Below are 15,520 nucleotides of genomic sequence, written 5' to 3'. Positions count from 1 at the left end.
CTGGTCAAGGGAAGGGGTAGGAGGTTAGCAAAGAAAGTCATGATCCTAATGAAAAACCTGCACCAAGCAAGGGCTTGCTCTGCAGAAGGGGAGGGGCTTAAGTGATGTTCTTGTCCATCTCTTTAAAAACACCACCTCGAATTTGGGCGGGGGTGGGTGGGAAGTACCTCCACTGACTAATTACTTAAATGAAAGGAACACAGATTCATCCACTATGATCTTGGGTGGGGGCAGCCTTGCTGAAAGCGCCACAAAATCGGAAAGCTGAAAGGGGCGACAGAGGTCATTGAGTCTAACGGCCCTGCTCAATGCAGGATCAACCCTAAAGCATCTTGGACAAGTGTTTGTTCATCCGCTGCCTGAAGACTGCCAGTGAGGCTGTGTTCAACACCTCCCAAGTCAGCCCGTTCCACTGCTGAACTACTCTGACTGTTTAAAAAAAAAAAAAAAAAAGTATTAATATCCAGCAGCTGGTACCTTTCCACCCGTAATTTAAAACCCAAGACGTGCCACAGGACTTCAGCAGGGCCTTTGCAGTGGTAGCGCCAAAGCCATGGAACATGCTTCTCATCCAGGTTTGGAAACACATATAGCTACTAGTATGTCAAAGGAAATGTAAAGCCTTTCTTTCTCAACAGGGGGTGTTCCAGGTGCCCTAATATTTTATCATTTCTCGGCTTTCTTTTTTAAAATTGTTACTTTTATGGATGCTAAGTGACTATGACTATATTGCTTTATTAATTTATTTAAAACACATATTGGCCACTTTTCTATTGCGGCAGAACTCAAGGCGGCTTATAATATAAACGGAACAAAACCCATAAAAATACATTTTTAAAAAACATAACTTGGAACCACAATTTACAACTTACAATAAGGGGTGTGTGTGTGCAAACTTAATCAAATGCTGTCCTGAATAAAACCATCTTCAGCCGCCTCCTAAAGATCAAAAGTGAGGGGTACCAAGCACCTCATATTTTTTTATTTGGCTGGAAACTGCCTCCAATGGCCCCAGTGTAGGAAGAACGAAGAAGAGATTGGATTTCTACCCCGCCCTTCACTACCCAAAGGTGTCTCAGAGTGGCTTACAAACTCCTTTCCCTTCCCCTCCCCACAACAGACACCCTGTGAGGTGGGTGGGGCTAAGAGAGCTCTGACAAGAGACTGATCTTTTTCAAGGACAGCTCTGACAGAACTTGTGACTGACCCAAGGTCACTCCAGCAGCTGCATGTGGAGGAGGAGTGGGGAATCAAACCCGGTTCTCCCAGATTAGAGTCCGCGCACTTAACCACGACACCCAACTGGAGAAGAGATGAAGAAGGTGCAGTGAATGAGCTCTAGTGCCAGGCCAATTCTGCCTGACTGCGATTTATTGAACTGAGGCGGCCGATCCTGCTACCAATTCTAGGAAAAGCAAAAGCCCCGCCTGGAACAGTCCGACTTTTGTTCTCGCCGACTTACTTGTTTTTGTACACCCAGACGCCAAGCTTGTCCTTGGAGGACGGAGGAACTCCCTGGCAGTCCACCCGGACCCACTGCAGGACTTGGGCGTTCGCCTGGGAATTCAGCATATAGAACTGCGAGGGAGGGAAGCGGAAAGGCAGCGTCGGAACACACAAACTCGTCTGCAGAAACGCATCTCGAACCAAACATTGAAGAGCTGGGAAATTACTTATTTACAGCGTGGTGTGAGAGCCGGTGTGGTGTAGTGGTTAGAGAGCTGGACTGCGATCTAAGAGGTAAAGGTTTCCCTTGCTCGAAAGCTAGTCGAATCCAACTCTAGGGGGCGGTACTAATCTCCGTTTCCAAGCCGAAGAGCCATCGCTGTCCGAAGACATTTCTGTGGTCATGTGGCCGGTATGACTAGACGCCGAGGCACACGGAACGCTGTTCCCTTCCCACCGAAGCGGTACCTATTTATCTACTTGCAGTTTCTTGCTTTTGAACTGCTAGGTTGGCAGGAGCTGGGGCCAGAGATGGGAGCTCACTCCGACACGTGGCACCAGGGTCTCGAATTGCCACACTACAGACCTTCCAGTCTGCAGCTCAGCGTCTTAACCTTTGAGCCACTGCCCAGGTAACCTTGGGCCAGTCAGACACTCTTTGCCTGGCCTACCTCACAGGGTGGTTGTGAGTATAAAACAGAGGAGAGGAGAGTGATGCAAACCACCTTGCGAAGAAAGGGGGGACATAAATGAAGTGAATAAATAATGAAATAATAATTTATTCCCCCTCTCCCAAAATACTCGAACTCGAGGGCATCCGATGAAGCTGATGGGCATCAGGTTCAGGACAGACAAAAGGAAATACTACTTGACACAGAGAGTGATTAAAACGCAGAATCCGCTGCCAGAAAATGTCATCGCGGCCACAGGAATAGAAACTTTTAAAAGGGGATCAGACAGATTCATGGAGGAGAAGTTTATTCACGTCTACTAGCCATGTTTATTTATTTATTTATTATTATTATATTTCTATCCCACCCTCCCCGCAAACGGGCTCAAAGCGGCTCACACACAGGGCAACTTTTGCCAATATAAAACATTAAAAACAGAATAAAACAACATTCTTAACAGTAATAAAGTGCTCAGTGATGTGACCCAGTTAGTCGTATCAAGATGGTGACCTACAGATATTGCCCTATAGATGTAATGCTTCAGCGGTACCGATCCGTCGCAGTATTGCGGCGAGATCTTTAGGCCATCCCAGTTGTCCCATTGTTACCACAGGACAATTGGTGGTGGTGGTGGTGGCGGCTCCTAAGTGAACGCCTGGCGGAAGAGCTCTGTCTTGCAGGCCCTGCGGAACTGTGAGAGGTCCCGCAGGGCCCTGATCTCCTCTGGGAGCTCGTTCCACCAGGTAGGAGCCGCCACTGAAAAGGCCTTAGCCCTGGTTGCCACAAGCCTGGCCTCCCTGGGGCCTGGAATCACTAATCGATGTTGGGCCCCGGACCGTAGAGCTCTCTGTGGTATGTATGGGGAAAGGCGGTCCCGCAGGTACGTTGGATCCTGGCCATATAGGGCTTTAAAGGTAAGTACCAGCACCTTGAAGCAGGCTCGAAAAGCTATCGGCAGCCAGTGCAGCGCTTTCAGCACAGGCTGGATGTGCTCCCCTCTAGGGAGACCCATCAACAGCCTGGCCACAGCATTCTGCACTAGCTGCAGCTAGTTGACTAAAGGGGACTTCCATGGTCAGAGACAAGCAACTCGGAATCCCAGATTCAAGAGGCAGCATCAGGGGAAAGCCTCGGCCTCCCTGCCCTGTTGTTGGCCCTCCAGAGGAACTGGCTGGCCCCTGTGGGAGACAGGAGGCTGGACTGGATGGACGCTCACTGGTCTGACCCAGCAGGGCTCTTCTGATGTTCTTATGAAGGCCTCTGCCTCTCTGCCCTGTTGTTGGCCCTCTAGAAGAACTGGTTGGCCCCTGTGTGAGACAGGAGGCTGGACTGGATGGACCCTCACTGGTCTGACCCAGCAGGGCTCTTCTGATGTCCTTATCAGGGGAAAGCCTCGGCCTCTGTGTCCTGTTGTTGGCCCTCCAGAGGAACTGGCTGGCCCCTGTGGGAGACGGGAGGCTGGACTGGATGGACCCTCACTGGTCTGATCCAGCAGGGCTCTTCTGATGTTCTAATGAAGGCCTCGGCCTCCCTGCCCTGTTGTTGGCCCTCTAGAAGAACTGGTTGGCCCCTGTGTGAGACAGGAGGCTGGACTACATGGACCCTCACTGGTCTGATCCAGCAGGGCTCTTCTGATGTTCTTATGAAGGCCTCAGCCTCTGTGTCCTGTTGTTGGCCCTCCAGAGGAACTGGCTGGCCACTGTGGGACACAAGATGCTGGACTAGATGGACCCTCACTGGTCTGATCCAGCAGGGCTCTTCTGATGTTCTTATCAGGGGAACGCCTCGGCCTCTCTGCCCTGTTGTTGGCCCTCCAGAGGAACTGGCTGGCCAGTGTGTGAGACAGGATGCTGGACTAGGTGGACCCTCACTGGTCTGACCCAGCAGGGCTCTTCTGGTGTTCTTTAGAGGACTGTTCATGCTGCGTATCATGTCCCCTCGCGAAGCGACTGACCTTATTTGTGTTGCCGCGTGCATGATGTCCTCCAAACAGGTACAAGACCCTGTCCACGCAGACGGCGCAGCTGCCCGACATGGAAGGGGGCACGTCTCCCACTGTCCTGTGCTTTGCCCTGGTGAGACGGTGTCAGAAAGGCTTTCGGTTAGACAACAGGCCCGTCTTTTTGAGTGCTTCCCCACTGTGTCCGATAAGCAGTGGAGCCCAGAGACCTTGCAGTATGACTGCTGCCCCATAATCAGGTCACAGTCCCCCAAAGTGTGTCTGAGGCTTTTCCTGACAACCAGAACGTTCCGGCCCAGTTTCAGTGTGATGACGGCAAGGCAAAACCACTCCGCCTGGGAGACTCCACACCCACACAGCTTCTTATTTAAAGTGGTCTGTGCTCCGCGCAAAGCAGCACACGTGAGATGCCCCAAGGTGCTTGCTCCAGATGGGGACACACTTCAAAGACCCTACAACTAAGCACATCTGCTTCACCGGCATCGTGTCTAAATCAAGCCTCACATCAACAAAATGGATCCGTCCGAAACGGATCCATTTTATATTACCTGCCTTGAACCGGCTGGAGAATGCAGCCTGCAAACTAAAATTGCTATAAACGACAGAGGATATAGAAAGGACAGCAATTTCCAAATTTGTTTTAAAATGGAGCCTCATTATTATATATATATATATATTCTGCCTTTTTCTGGGATTTGCTTGTGGTTACGCCAGCCCCCTCTCCAAATGCTTTCCCTTGGTCTGGAAATAATTATCTATCCAGCTATCCACAGCACTGGAAAAGATCAGGAGTCCAGTCGCACTTTAAAGACTAGCAAAATTTGTGGCAGGGTACGAGCTTTCATGCGTCACTGCTCATTTCTTCAGCTACCCATCTATCTATCCATCTGCCTATCTATGTTATTGTTTATTTATTTAGATTTGCTAGGCCGCCCCTTCCCTGCAAGGGAGTCGTTACCGGCTAAATATCAGGAGAAACTTCCTCACTGTAAGAGTGGTTGAGCAGTGGAACAGTCTGCCTCGGGAGGTGGTGGATGCTCCTTCGCTGGGTGTTTTCAAGTGGAGGCTGGACGACCGTCTTTCAGGTATGTTGTAGGCAGTGTTCCCTCTAAGCTGAGTATGTGTGAGCTAGCTCACAGTTTTATAGCCTCCAGCTCACAGATTTTTGTCTTAGCTCAGGAAGAACAGCTCCAGAGCAAACTAATTTACACGGCTGCCAAATCACTTGCTCACAGTTTTAATGCCAGCAGCTCACAAAGTAGATTTTTTGCTCACAAGACTCCACAGCTTAGAGGGAACATTGGTTGTAGGTATATAGGGCTGTCTTTTGGCTATGCTCCTCCAGAGTGCAGGGGGTTGGACTAGATGACCTGCAAGGTCCCTTCCAACTCTAACGTTCTATGATTCTGTGATTTTAAGTAGGGCTCTGGGCAGCTTACAACAAAATAGTATACAATAACCATTTAAATTAAAACCAACATTAGAATGACATAAAAACAAATCAATAGGTATCTAATCTATATATCCCTACTATTTACTAATCATCCCTCAAGCCCGAACCCTCCCTAGGAGCTAAATGGCTACACTGCGCCTATTGTACTTCGGTCACATTAGGAGAAGACGTAGGAAACGACAACCATGCTAGGAAAAGTGGAAGGCAGCAGGGAAAGAGGAAGACCCAGTGGGAGATGGGTGGACTCCATCAAAGAAGACACAGAAAGCGGCCTGACACACTGAACACACACACACAATAATTCATAATATTCATAAAATTATGTATACCCCGCCTTTCCTCTTAGTTCAAGGTGGCTAACCCCTTATCTGGGCAGTGCCTATATACAATGACCTCTGTTGGTATTATGGAGACTCCCGAAAATTCAGAATTTAAGGCACTACTCTTTGGATACAGAGGAAGCGGACTTTAAAAGCCACGTGGGTAGCCACTAGCGGCATGCATTTTGGTGCATCTGGGTTTCTGGAAGTCCTCTCAAGTATCCTACCATCTTCCGGTTTCCATGTTGTAGATCCAGATCTCATCTCTGGGCAGGTAGAAGTCATAAAAGCCCCTCACCTGGGCATTCTGCAGCAGGGAGAGAAGGGGGAAATGTCACATCAGCTCAGAGGTAATTGCTTTAAAAATATCCTAGGTTTTCACCTTAGGCCAGCAGCTCAAAGCTCAAAGAATCTCAAGTGATACACATATATATTCACGACAACTCTGACTGAAGAGCCTGGAATACTTCAGTGAAGTGTTCCACTTCTGTTTGTTTCACCCAGACCCCCCACTTTTCCACCCAATTATTATTTTTAAAAACCAGTGGTCTCACTTTCTCGTCTACCACCCAGAAAGCAGATAAATGTTACCAGTTGCATTCTTCTAGTGCAACTATGAAGTCAACTATGCTTAGGATAAAGCAATTAATCAATACGAGGTGAAAGACTGCAGCTCACTGGCATAGGAAGCAGAAAGTCCCAGGCCCAGTCTCTGGCATCTGCGATTGAAAAAGACCAGGTAGCAGGTGAATATGAAAGATCCCTGCTGGAGACCCAGGAGAGATGCTGGCCATCTGAGTAGACAAGACTGGCTCTGATGGACCAAGGGTCTGATTCAGGAGAAGGCAGCTCCGTGTGTTGAAGATGCTCAGGGAAGGGGCTGTGGCTCAGTGGCAGAGCCTCTGCGTGGCATGCAGAAGGTGCCAGGTTCAATCCCCGGCATCTCCAGTTAAAAGGACCAGGCAGGAGGAGATGGGAAAGACCTCTGCCTGAGACCCTGGAGGGCTGTAAATAGGGGCTGTGGCTCAGTGGCAGAGCCTCTGCTTGGCATGCAGAAGGTGCCAGGTTCAATCCCCGGCATCTCCAGTTAAAAGGACCAGGCAGGAGGAGATGGGAAAGACCTCTGCCTGAGACCCTGGAGGGCTGTAAATAGGGGCTGTGGCTCAGGGGCAGAGCCTCTGCTTGGCATGCAGAAGGTCCCAGGTTCAATCCCCAGCATCTCCAATTAAAAAGGAACAGGCAGGAGGTGATAGGAAAGACCTCTGCCTGAGACCCTGGAGAACTGTAAAGAGGGGCCGTGGCTCAACGTTAGAGCCTCTGCTTTGCATGCAGAAGGTCCCAGGTTCAATCCCCGGCAGCATCTCCAGTTAAAAAGGACCAGGCAGGAGGTGATGAGAAAGACCTCTGCCTGAGTCCCTGGAGAGCTGTAAAGAGGGGCTGTGGCTCAGTGGCAGAGGACCTGCTTGGCATGAAGAAGGTCCCAGGTTCAATCCCCGGCAGCATCTCCAGTTAAAAAGGACCAGGCAGGAGGTGATGAGAAAGACCTCTGCCTGAGTCCCTGGAGAGCTGTAAAGAGGGGCTGTGGCTCAGTGGCAGAGGACCTGCTTGGCATGAAGAAGGTCCCAGGTTCAATCCCCGGCAGCATCTCCAGATAAAAAGGACCAGGCAGGAGGTGATGGGAAAGACCTCAGCCTGAGATCCTGGAGAGCTGTAAAGAGGGGCTGTGGCTCAGTGGCAGAGGATCTGCTTGGCATGAAGAAGGTCCCAGGTTCAATCCACGGCATCTCCAGTTAAAAGGACCAGGCAGGAGGAGATGGAAAAGACCTCTGCCTGAGACCCTGGAGAGCTGTGAAGAGGGACTGTGGCTCAGTGGCAGAGCCTCTGCTTGGCGTGCAGAAGGTCCCAGGTTCAATCCACGGCATCTCCAGTTAAAAGGACCAGGCAGGAGGAGATGGAAAAGACCTCTGCCTGAGACCCTGGAGAGCTGTGAAGAGGGACTGTGGCTCAGTGGCAGAGCCTCTGCTTGGCGTGCAGAAGGTCCCAGGTTCAATCCCCGGCTTTCTCCAGTGAGCTAACCATTCCCATTGCGAACACCCACTTCCACATTTTTCTGGTTTGCCAAGCTGAACACACATGAAGCTGCCTTATACAGAATCAGGCCTTTAGTCCATCCAGGCCAATACTGCCTAGACTCAGACTGGCAGCTGCTCTCCAGGGTCTCCGGCTGAGGTCTTTCCCACCACCTCCTACCGGAACCAATGCTCCCTCTAAGCTGTGGAGTCTTGCGAGCAAAAATTCTATCTTGTGAGCGACTGGCGTTAAAGTTGGGAGCGAGTGATTTGGCTGCTACATAAATCAGTTTGCTCTGCAGCCAGCCTTCCCGAGCTAAGGCAAAAATGTCTAAAGAACTGTGAGCTAGCTTGGCTTAGAGGGAACTGTGAGCTAACTTGGCTTAGAGGGAACACTGTACCAGATCCTTTAAACCTGGAGATGCCGGGGATCGAACCTGGGACCTTCTGTGTGCCAAGCAGAGGCTCTGCCACTGAGCTATGGCCCTTCCCCAAGAGTGAGCATCTGGCTGTCCCAAGAAAGGGCATCCTGCCAGCTACAGAATTGCTAGCCGGCCGGCCTCCCCTCCTCCTCCATCCCCCACTGGTGAACCCTTCTGCATCTTTTCCAGGCCTCGGTTCTGTGGGCCCAGGGAATGAACTCCCTCTGCCTGCGTTCCGACTGGAAAGGAGGTTGGGACAGGCCCCTCACCTTATAGCCACCCCACACGAACATGCACTGGCCGTCGGTGACCGCCACGTGACCGCTCCGTTCAGTTGTTCTCCAGCTGGTCAAACGTCTCCCCCTCTGGGAGGTCCTCGTCCGCTTGCAAGTCTTCATTGTCATCTGCCATCCCGAGGCTGCAGTCTTGAACTTTGGAGATAAAGAAGGAGAAGATGATGGCGATGATGCAGTCCATTCGAGCCGAGCCAGCTAGTGGGGAGCAATGCTCCCTCTAAGCTGTGGGGTCCTGTGAGCAAAAATTCTCCCCTGTGAGCGACTGGCATTAAAGTGGTGAGCGAGCGATTGGGCTGCTGCATCAACTAGTTTGCTCTGGAGCCATCCCTTCCTGAGCCAAGACAAAAATGTGTGAGCTGGAGGCTAAAGAACGGTGAGCTGGCTCACACTAACTCAGCTTAGGGAGAATACTGGTGTGGAGAGTCCCCTTCTTAGAATCATAGAGCTGGAAGGGGGTCCTGTAGGCCATCTAGTCCAACCCCCCCTTGCTCAATGCAGGACCAGCCTAGAGCAGGGGTGTCGAACTCATTTGTTACGAGGGCCAGATCTGACCAGCGTTCCCTCTAAGCTGAGCTAGTGTGAGGTAGCTCACAGTTGTTTAGCCTCTGTCTCACACATTTTTTGTCTTAGCTCAGGAAGGATGGCTCCAGAGCAAACTAATTTATGCAGTAGCCGAATCGCTCGCTCACAACTTTAATGCCAGGAGCTCATAAAACAGAATATTTGCTCACAGGACTCCACAGCTTAGAGGGAGCATTGGATCTGACATAAACGAGACCTTGTTGGGCCGGGCCATGTGTGTCATAACATGTAATGCCAGGTAGCGGAGATATAAAATTTATAAAGGACACAAACACAAAGATTTTTTTAAACTTAAAATAAAAACATGCTTAAAACATGAGCTAAGCTGCAAACCTACTTTTGCTTGATTGACATTCACCACAGAAATCTCATGCTCAGAGTTCTGAGTCTAGGACCCAGGTTAAAACTTGAAACGGCTGAGCGATTGAGAGAGTCTGGCGAAGCAAGCTATGATGCAGCAGCAGCAGCAGCAGAACTGGAAGCAGGAGATGGCCAGCTCCACTGCAGGCCTGATGAAAGCCCTCCGGGGGCCTGATCCGGCCCCTGGGCTGCATGTTTGTCACCCCTGTCCTAAAGCATCCCTGACAAGTCTTCATCCAGCCGCTGCTTGAAGACAGCCAGTAAGGGGGAGCTCACTACCTCTCCAGGCAACCAATTCCACTGCTGAACTACTCTGACTGTAAAAAAAATTCTTATATCACGCCAGTATCTTTCCGCCGGTAATTTAAGCCCATTGTTGCAAGTTCTGTCCTTTGCTGCCAACATGCAGAGCTCCAGAACGGCACACAGAACTCCAGGTGCAGCCTGACCTATGCGGTGTATAGCGCGACTCTGACACCTTGCGATCTGGATGTTATGGCACCCAAGGCAGAATGCATGAATGCAGCCTGAGGCAACCTGTTCCCTGGTTTCAGGAAACACCCTCTAAATGCTGAGACTTGGCAGAGACCCATTTTTTAAATCAACTTCTCATGCTCTGCAAAATCACAGTCCTTCAGAAGATCAGTCACGGCCTGCGTTCGAGAATACTTGTACGTGGTCCTGTAATGTAGCTTCTAGGTTGATTTTTGTACGGACGTGACACATCTGAGCTACGTAGGGTTCCCCAGCAGCCATAATGGAAAGGCAGTTAGATATGCATATTCTGATGTAGTGGTTAAGGGAGAACCGGGTTTGATTCCCCACTCCTCCACTTGCAGCTGCTGGTGTGGCCTTGGGTCAGTCACAAGTTCTCTCGGAGCTGTTCTCTCAAGGGCAGTTCTTGAAAGAGCCATTAAAGAGTAAATACACTTGAAATATCTGAGTACAAGATATATTAAGTAACTGTTTAAATTACAAATAAACGCCTATAATGGGTTGGTGGTCCACAACCCTAAAACAAATACAATGTCCCCAAATATAATGTCCGAGGCGATTGGAAGGAGGAGCATAGCCGCCGCCATGCTCTACTAAACGCGACCATCCGTTTTTTTTTAATCTAAGCAAACAAAAGGATTATAAATGGTGACACTTGGCAATTTAACAGGAGCACAGAAAAGAAGCTGGAAAGAGTAAAGAGATGCTCCCCCCAAAAAATTTTTACGTCCTCTGTGGAAGGAAAGAGCGGCCGGGAAAAGATACGGACAAAAATGTGAGTTTCCTTATTACATTGGGGGGGGAAGAGGAGCTACATTGCATCGGGTTGGTCTGGATTACCGGTAGAGGAAGGAAAAAAAAGGGCATAGACTGTTAAATAAAGATGGAAGATTTTCTGAAAGCCCTAAAAGAATCGATCCAAGAGGCTGTCCAGCGAGGCTGTGACGAGGCACGTAAAGAAAGGCTACGAAGCACGGAGAATGGAAAAGGAGAAAGAGAAAACCAGGGACAATCTGCCCAAAGAGAATCTCGAGAAAGACCAAAAGGAGGAAGGGGACATTGCTATAGTAGAACAACCAGAAAAAAATACAAATTATAGACGGGGTAGTCTTTGAAGAAAAAAAAGAGAGACTAAATGACAAAGTGGTCAGAGGTACAAATAGACTGTTAAAAGGACTGCTAAAAGGAAAGAGACGGAGACAAAAAATAGGAAGTAAGAGAGAGGGAAGGATTGAAAGACGCAGAAAGTGGCAGAGAAAAAGGGAAGAAGGGCATAAAGCATGGAAAGAGGAAAGAGGGAGATATAAAACAGAAAGACTAGGAGTTCAAAGGATGTGTAAAGATCGCAGACAAGTAGAAGGATTGAGACAGAAGAACAGAAGACTGAGGCGGAAAGGGAAAAACAAACTGTATAAAAATAGAAGTTTGATGTTTGTTAGATATAGGATTACGTGGAAAAAAGACCCCCCCCCAAAAAAAAAAATCATGTAAAGAATGTATTTTTATTGGCAATGGGTTAGCTGGATAAATTAGCCTATTAGTATTGATTGCATATATTGGTAGTAATTTTTTAAGGTTTGAATGGAAGAATGAGTGTGAAGACTAAAAATGTAGGAGTACCTGAAAAAAGCCCCCAAAAATCATTTTAAATCTATATTTTCATTTGTAATGATGTTAGCTGGTTAAAGTTATATACAGTAATATGATTGAAAGGAGAGTGAATATTAAATTATTAATTTATTAAGGGGAAGATTAAATTTATAGGAATGGTTGGTGATAATTAATGAATGGGGAAGGAGCAGGGGTCATTTCGTAGAAAAAGAGCTAGGGGGACTCATTAGCATAACTCATTAGCATATGCCACACCCCCTGACATCACCGGAAGTGTGTCCTCCCCACAGCCGGCGGCGACCTCCAGTGGGCACCAGCAGGGAGCTCCAGGCCCCGCCCTCCCGCACCTCACCCGGGGGGATGGCGTCCCCCCGCGTCCCCCCCCCCAAATGACCACTGGGAAGGAGTATGAATGTAAAGGTTGATTGATAGGGGGAAATTAATTAATGGGGTTATTTATAAGACCTGGGGGTAAATAGTAATGTATTTTGAATGATAGGTGATAGATAACTAATTAGGAGGAGATGGGAAAGGAAGGTGGAAAAGATTAATTTTATAATGTATGACTGGAAGAGTGAGAGTGATGATTAAATTATAAACTTACGAATGGGGAGATAAAAGTATACGAATGATAGGTGTTAGTTAAGGAATTTGGAAGTAGTATGAATGAGTTGGTTGTCGAAAAGGGAAAATTAAGTAATTGGGGTATTAATATGATTTGGGATTACATGACAATGAATTTTGAATTAATTTAAAGAGAGTTAAAGGAATGGAAAGCCTTGGTATAGTTTGGAAAGAGAGAGTTATCAGTCCAAAGAACTAACAGTCACATACTAAAAAACTGGTAAACCTCTGTAGGAAAATGTTAAAAGAAAATTAAAAAATAAAGGAGGGTGATGTAAAAGGAAAGGTTGTGAAGAGAGAGGTTAGAAGGTCTGTGCTTAGGGTAGGAAGGAGATGTTTATTGCCAAAGAGGGGAGTGTATATGTTGGTAAAGCAAGACTAGAATTGAATGGAAAATATAGCATTAAATACTAAGAAAATGGTAAATATATTTACTTAAAGACTATATGGGAAATAGGAAAATAGGAAAAGAGTATGTAAAAAGATGGTGTCTCTTTCGGTGGTGTTTTCATGTATACATATATCTAGAAAAAAAAGGGGGGGGGAACCAACAGGATGCAACTGGGAGGACTTGAAATTGAATAAAGGTAGTAAAGGCTTGAGAAGCTAGAATATTGTTACACATCACTGGTATGCTTGGAAGGGTAGGGGTTTTTTTGTGCTCTTGGGAAAGAAAGTGATGTTTAGCAATCTTTGTTGTATCCTTGTTACCTACTTTGTATGTATAAAGAATTTAGATGTATAATGAGAAAACCCAATAAAATATATATTAAGAAATATAATCATATGTGCTCAAGGCATGTCATACTTCATCACTGAGATACAGATAAACATAACAGTAACTGCGCTGATAACAAGTTATTCACATAAATCCAACTGGTCGATTCTCCTTGCTTAAGTGCAATAAAAGAGTCCGACGACCTCCTGCAGTCATAAATCAAGCAGAAGATGACCAGTGAAAAGTCTCCTATAGCTAAACGCCTTTCCCAGGTATATGGACATTTCAGATGTCTCTTCTTCCGGATAAGCGGCTGAATAATGGAACCCAATTTCAAAGAGCATTTACCAGTTTGGTGTAGTGGTTGAGTGTGCGGACTCTAATCTGGGAGAACCGGGTTTGATTCCCCACTCCTCCACTTGCACCTGCTGATATGACCTTGGGTCAGTCACAAGCTCTGGCACAGCTGTCCTTGAAAAAGAGCAGTTTCTGTCAGAGTTCTCTCAGCCCCACCCACCTCACAGGGTGTCTGTTGTGGGGAGGGGGAGGGGAAGGGAGTTTGTAAGCCGCTCTGAGACTCCAAGTGAAGGGTGGGGTATAAATCCAATCTCTTCTCTTCTTCTTATCAGAACTATAGCTTGTCCAAGGTCATCCAGCCAGGTGCAAGTGGAGGAGTGGGGAATCAAACCCACTTCTCCCAGATTAGAGTCCGTGCTCCTAACCACTACACCAAACTAGGAAGGAAGGAAGGAAGGAAGGAAGGAAGGAAGGAAGGAAGGAAGGAAGGAAGGAAGGAAGGAAGGAAGGAAGGAAGGAAGTTCTGACAGAAACGGTTCTTTTTCAAGAACAGCTCTGAGAGAACTATGGCTTGCCCAAGGTCATCCAGCCAGGTGCAAGTGGAGGAGGGGGGAATCAAATCCGGTTCTCCCAGATTAGAGTCCACACACTTAACCCCCGACACCAAACTGGCTCTCACCATGGGAACAACCAAGCTTAAGGGAAGGCCTGGATCCACAGCCACACTTCTAGTAACTGTAAAAGGCTGAAAGCCACGTGGTGTGCATCCCCTTTAAATGGAAAGTGTGACTAAAGCTCCTAACTCGACCTGCCAGAGCAGGAAAGACAAGATTCCTTCCACAGCCGACTGACTCACCCACATCCAAGTCCAATGTCTCATTAACACCCTAACTGCTGTCCCAGAAAAGCCAACCCTGCAGCCCTGCGACAGGGAAGGGGGAGGAGAGGGAGGAGGGCACGGCGGAAGGGAGAGAAGAGCTGCCTCTTGGCTATTTATTCCAATCCAGAGGACCGCTGGAGCCCCACCTAACTTTACAGCTAACCTAACTTAAAAGGGGGAGGGGGGCCTTTGTTTTCTGATTGCTCTGGGCATCTGTTTGCCAACAACAGGCACACAATAACCTGCTCATCTGCTTCCTACTATCAAGCTGCGGGGAGAACATCAACATGCTTGTGTTTTCCGTCCCTGGGAATGCTCAAAGGGAGCTCCGACTTTCGAAAGCTCACCCCCTCCCCCCAAAACTCTTGCAGGCCTCTCAAGTGCTTCTGGACTCCGACCTAAACATCCTTCTGGAAACCGGAGCAACTGGGAAGGTTTCCCCCTTCCCTTAACCCACCGCCCCATTTGGAAAGCTGTTGCAGAGGCCTGGCTTAGCCGGCACTTAAAGGCCCAGCGGAAGCAGGGGAAGCCAAGACCCCCCCCCCAGGTCCCCTCCCTCTAAGCAAAAGCTGAACTCAGCCTTGCTACAGAAAGAGGCTGCGGAAAAACTTTACACTGCCTCAGGCTGTAGGAGAGAAGGAAGCATATTTTATTATTATTATTAATATTTATATTTATTATTAGCACGTTTTATTATTTATTATCTATTTATTAGTAGTAGCGGCAGCATATTTTATTATTATAAATAAATAATTATATAATGGTGACGATGATTATTTGATTTCTATCCCGCACTCCCCGTAGAATAATAATAATAATGATGATGATGATGATTTGATTTCTATCCCACCCTCCCCGCCGAGGTGGGCTCAGGGCAGCTTACCACATTAATAAAAACAGATACAGTTAAAACATCCGCGAACGTATAAATAACTTCAAATGATCAATCATTTGAAACATATAAAACGCTGGAACCTATCAAGTAAAGAACAACAGTTCTTTATGATGCAACCTGGGTGATGGTTGAAATGGCTTGGATATTAACTAGGGTTGACAACTCCAGACGGGAAAATTCCTGGGGGTTTGGGGTGGAGCTTGGGGGAAGGGAGGGGGCTCGGTATGGATGCGCTCCCCCCCACCCCACCCCACCCCCACACAGACAAAGCAGCCATTTTCTCCAGGGAAACTGATCTCTGTTGTCTGCACAGCAGCTGTAATTCTGGGAGATCTCCAGGCCTCACCTGGAGACTGGCAACCACAGAATGCTCCCTTCTGGGTGTTGTGGGGGGGGGGGCGCCACCTCCCTGCAAACAGAA

General features: G+C 48.0%; 1 protein-coding gene across 1 annotated transcript in view; it reads right to left on the bottom strand.

Moving 5' to 3' along the window:
- KLHDC2 (kelch domain containing 2) overlaps positions 1–15,520 on the bottom strand; it is a 29,340-nt gene that overhangs the window by 13,526 nt on the left and 294 nt on the right. The window contains 5 exon segments of the mRNA XM_015425613.1: positions 1,463–1,578; positions 4,072–4,189; positions 6,078–6,157; positions 8,611–8,677; positions 8,679–8,772. Coding sequence (XP_015281099.1) covers positions 1,463–1,578; positions 4,072–4,189; positions 6,078–6,157; positions 8,611–8,677; positions 8,679–8,752 — 455 coding nt within the window. The 5' untranslated portion in view covers positions 8,753–8,772.

The sequence above is a fragment of the Gekko japonicus genome, unplaced genomic scaffold, assembly GCF_001447785.1.
Source record: "Gekko japonicus isolate JY-2015 unplaced genomic scaffold, Gekko_japonicus_V1.1 scaffold961, whole genome shotgun sequence".
NCBI classification, from domain to species: Eukaryota; Metazoa; Chordata; class Lepidosauria; order Squamata; family Gekkonidae; genus Gekko; species Gekko japonicus.
The sequence above is the reverse complement of the archived record's forward strand: the minus strand, read 5'-3'. Positions and strand labels throughout refer to the sequence as shown.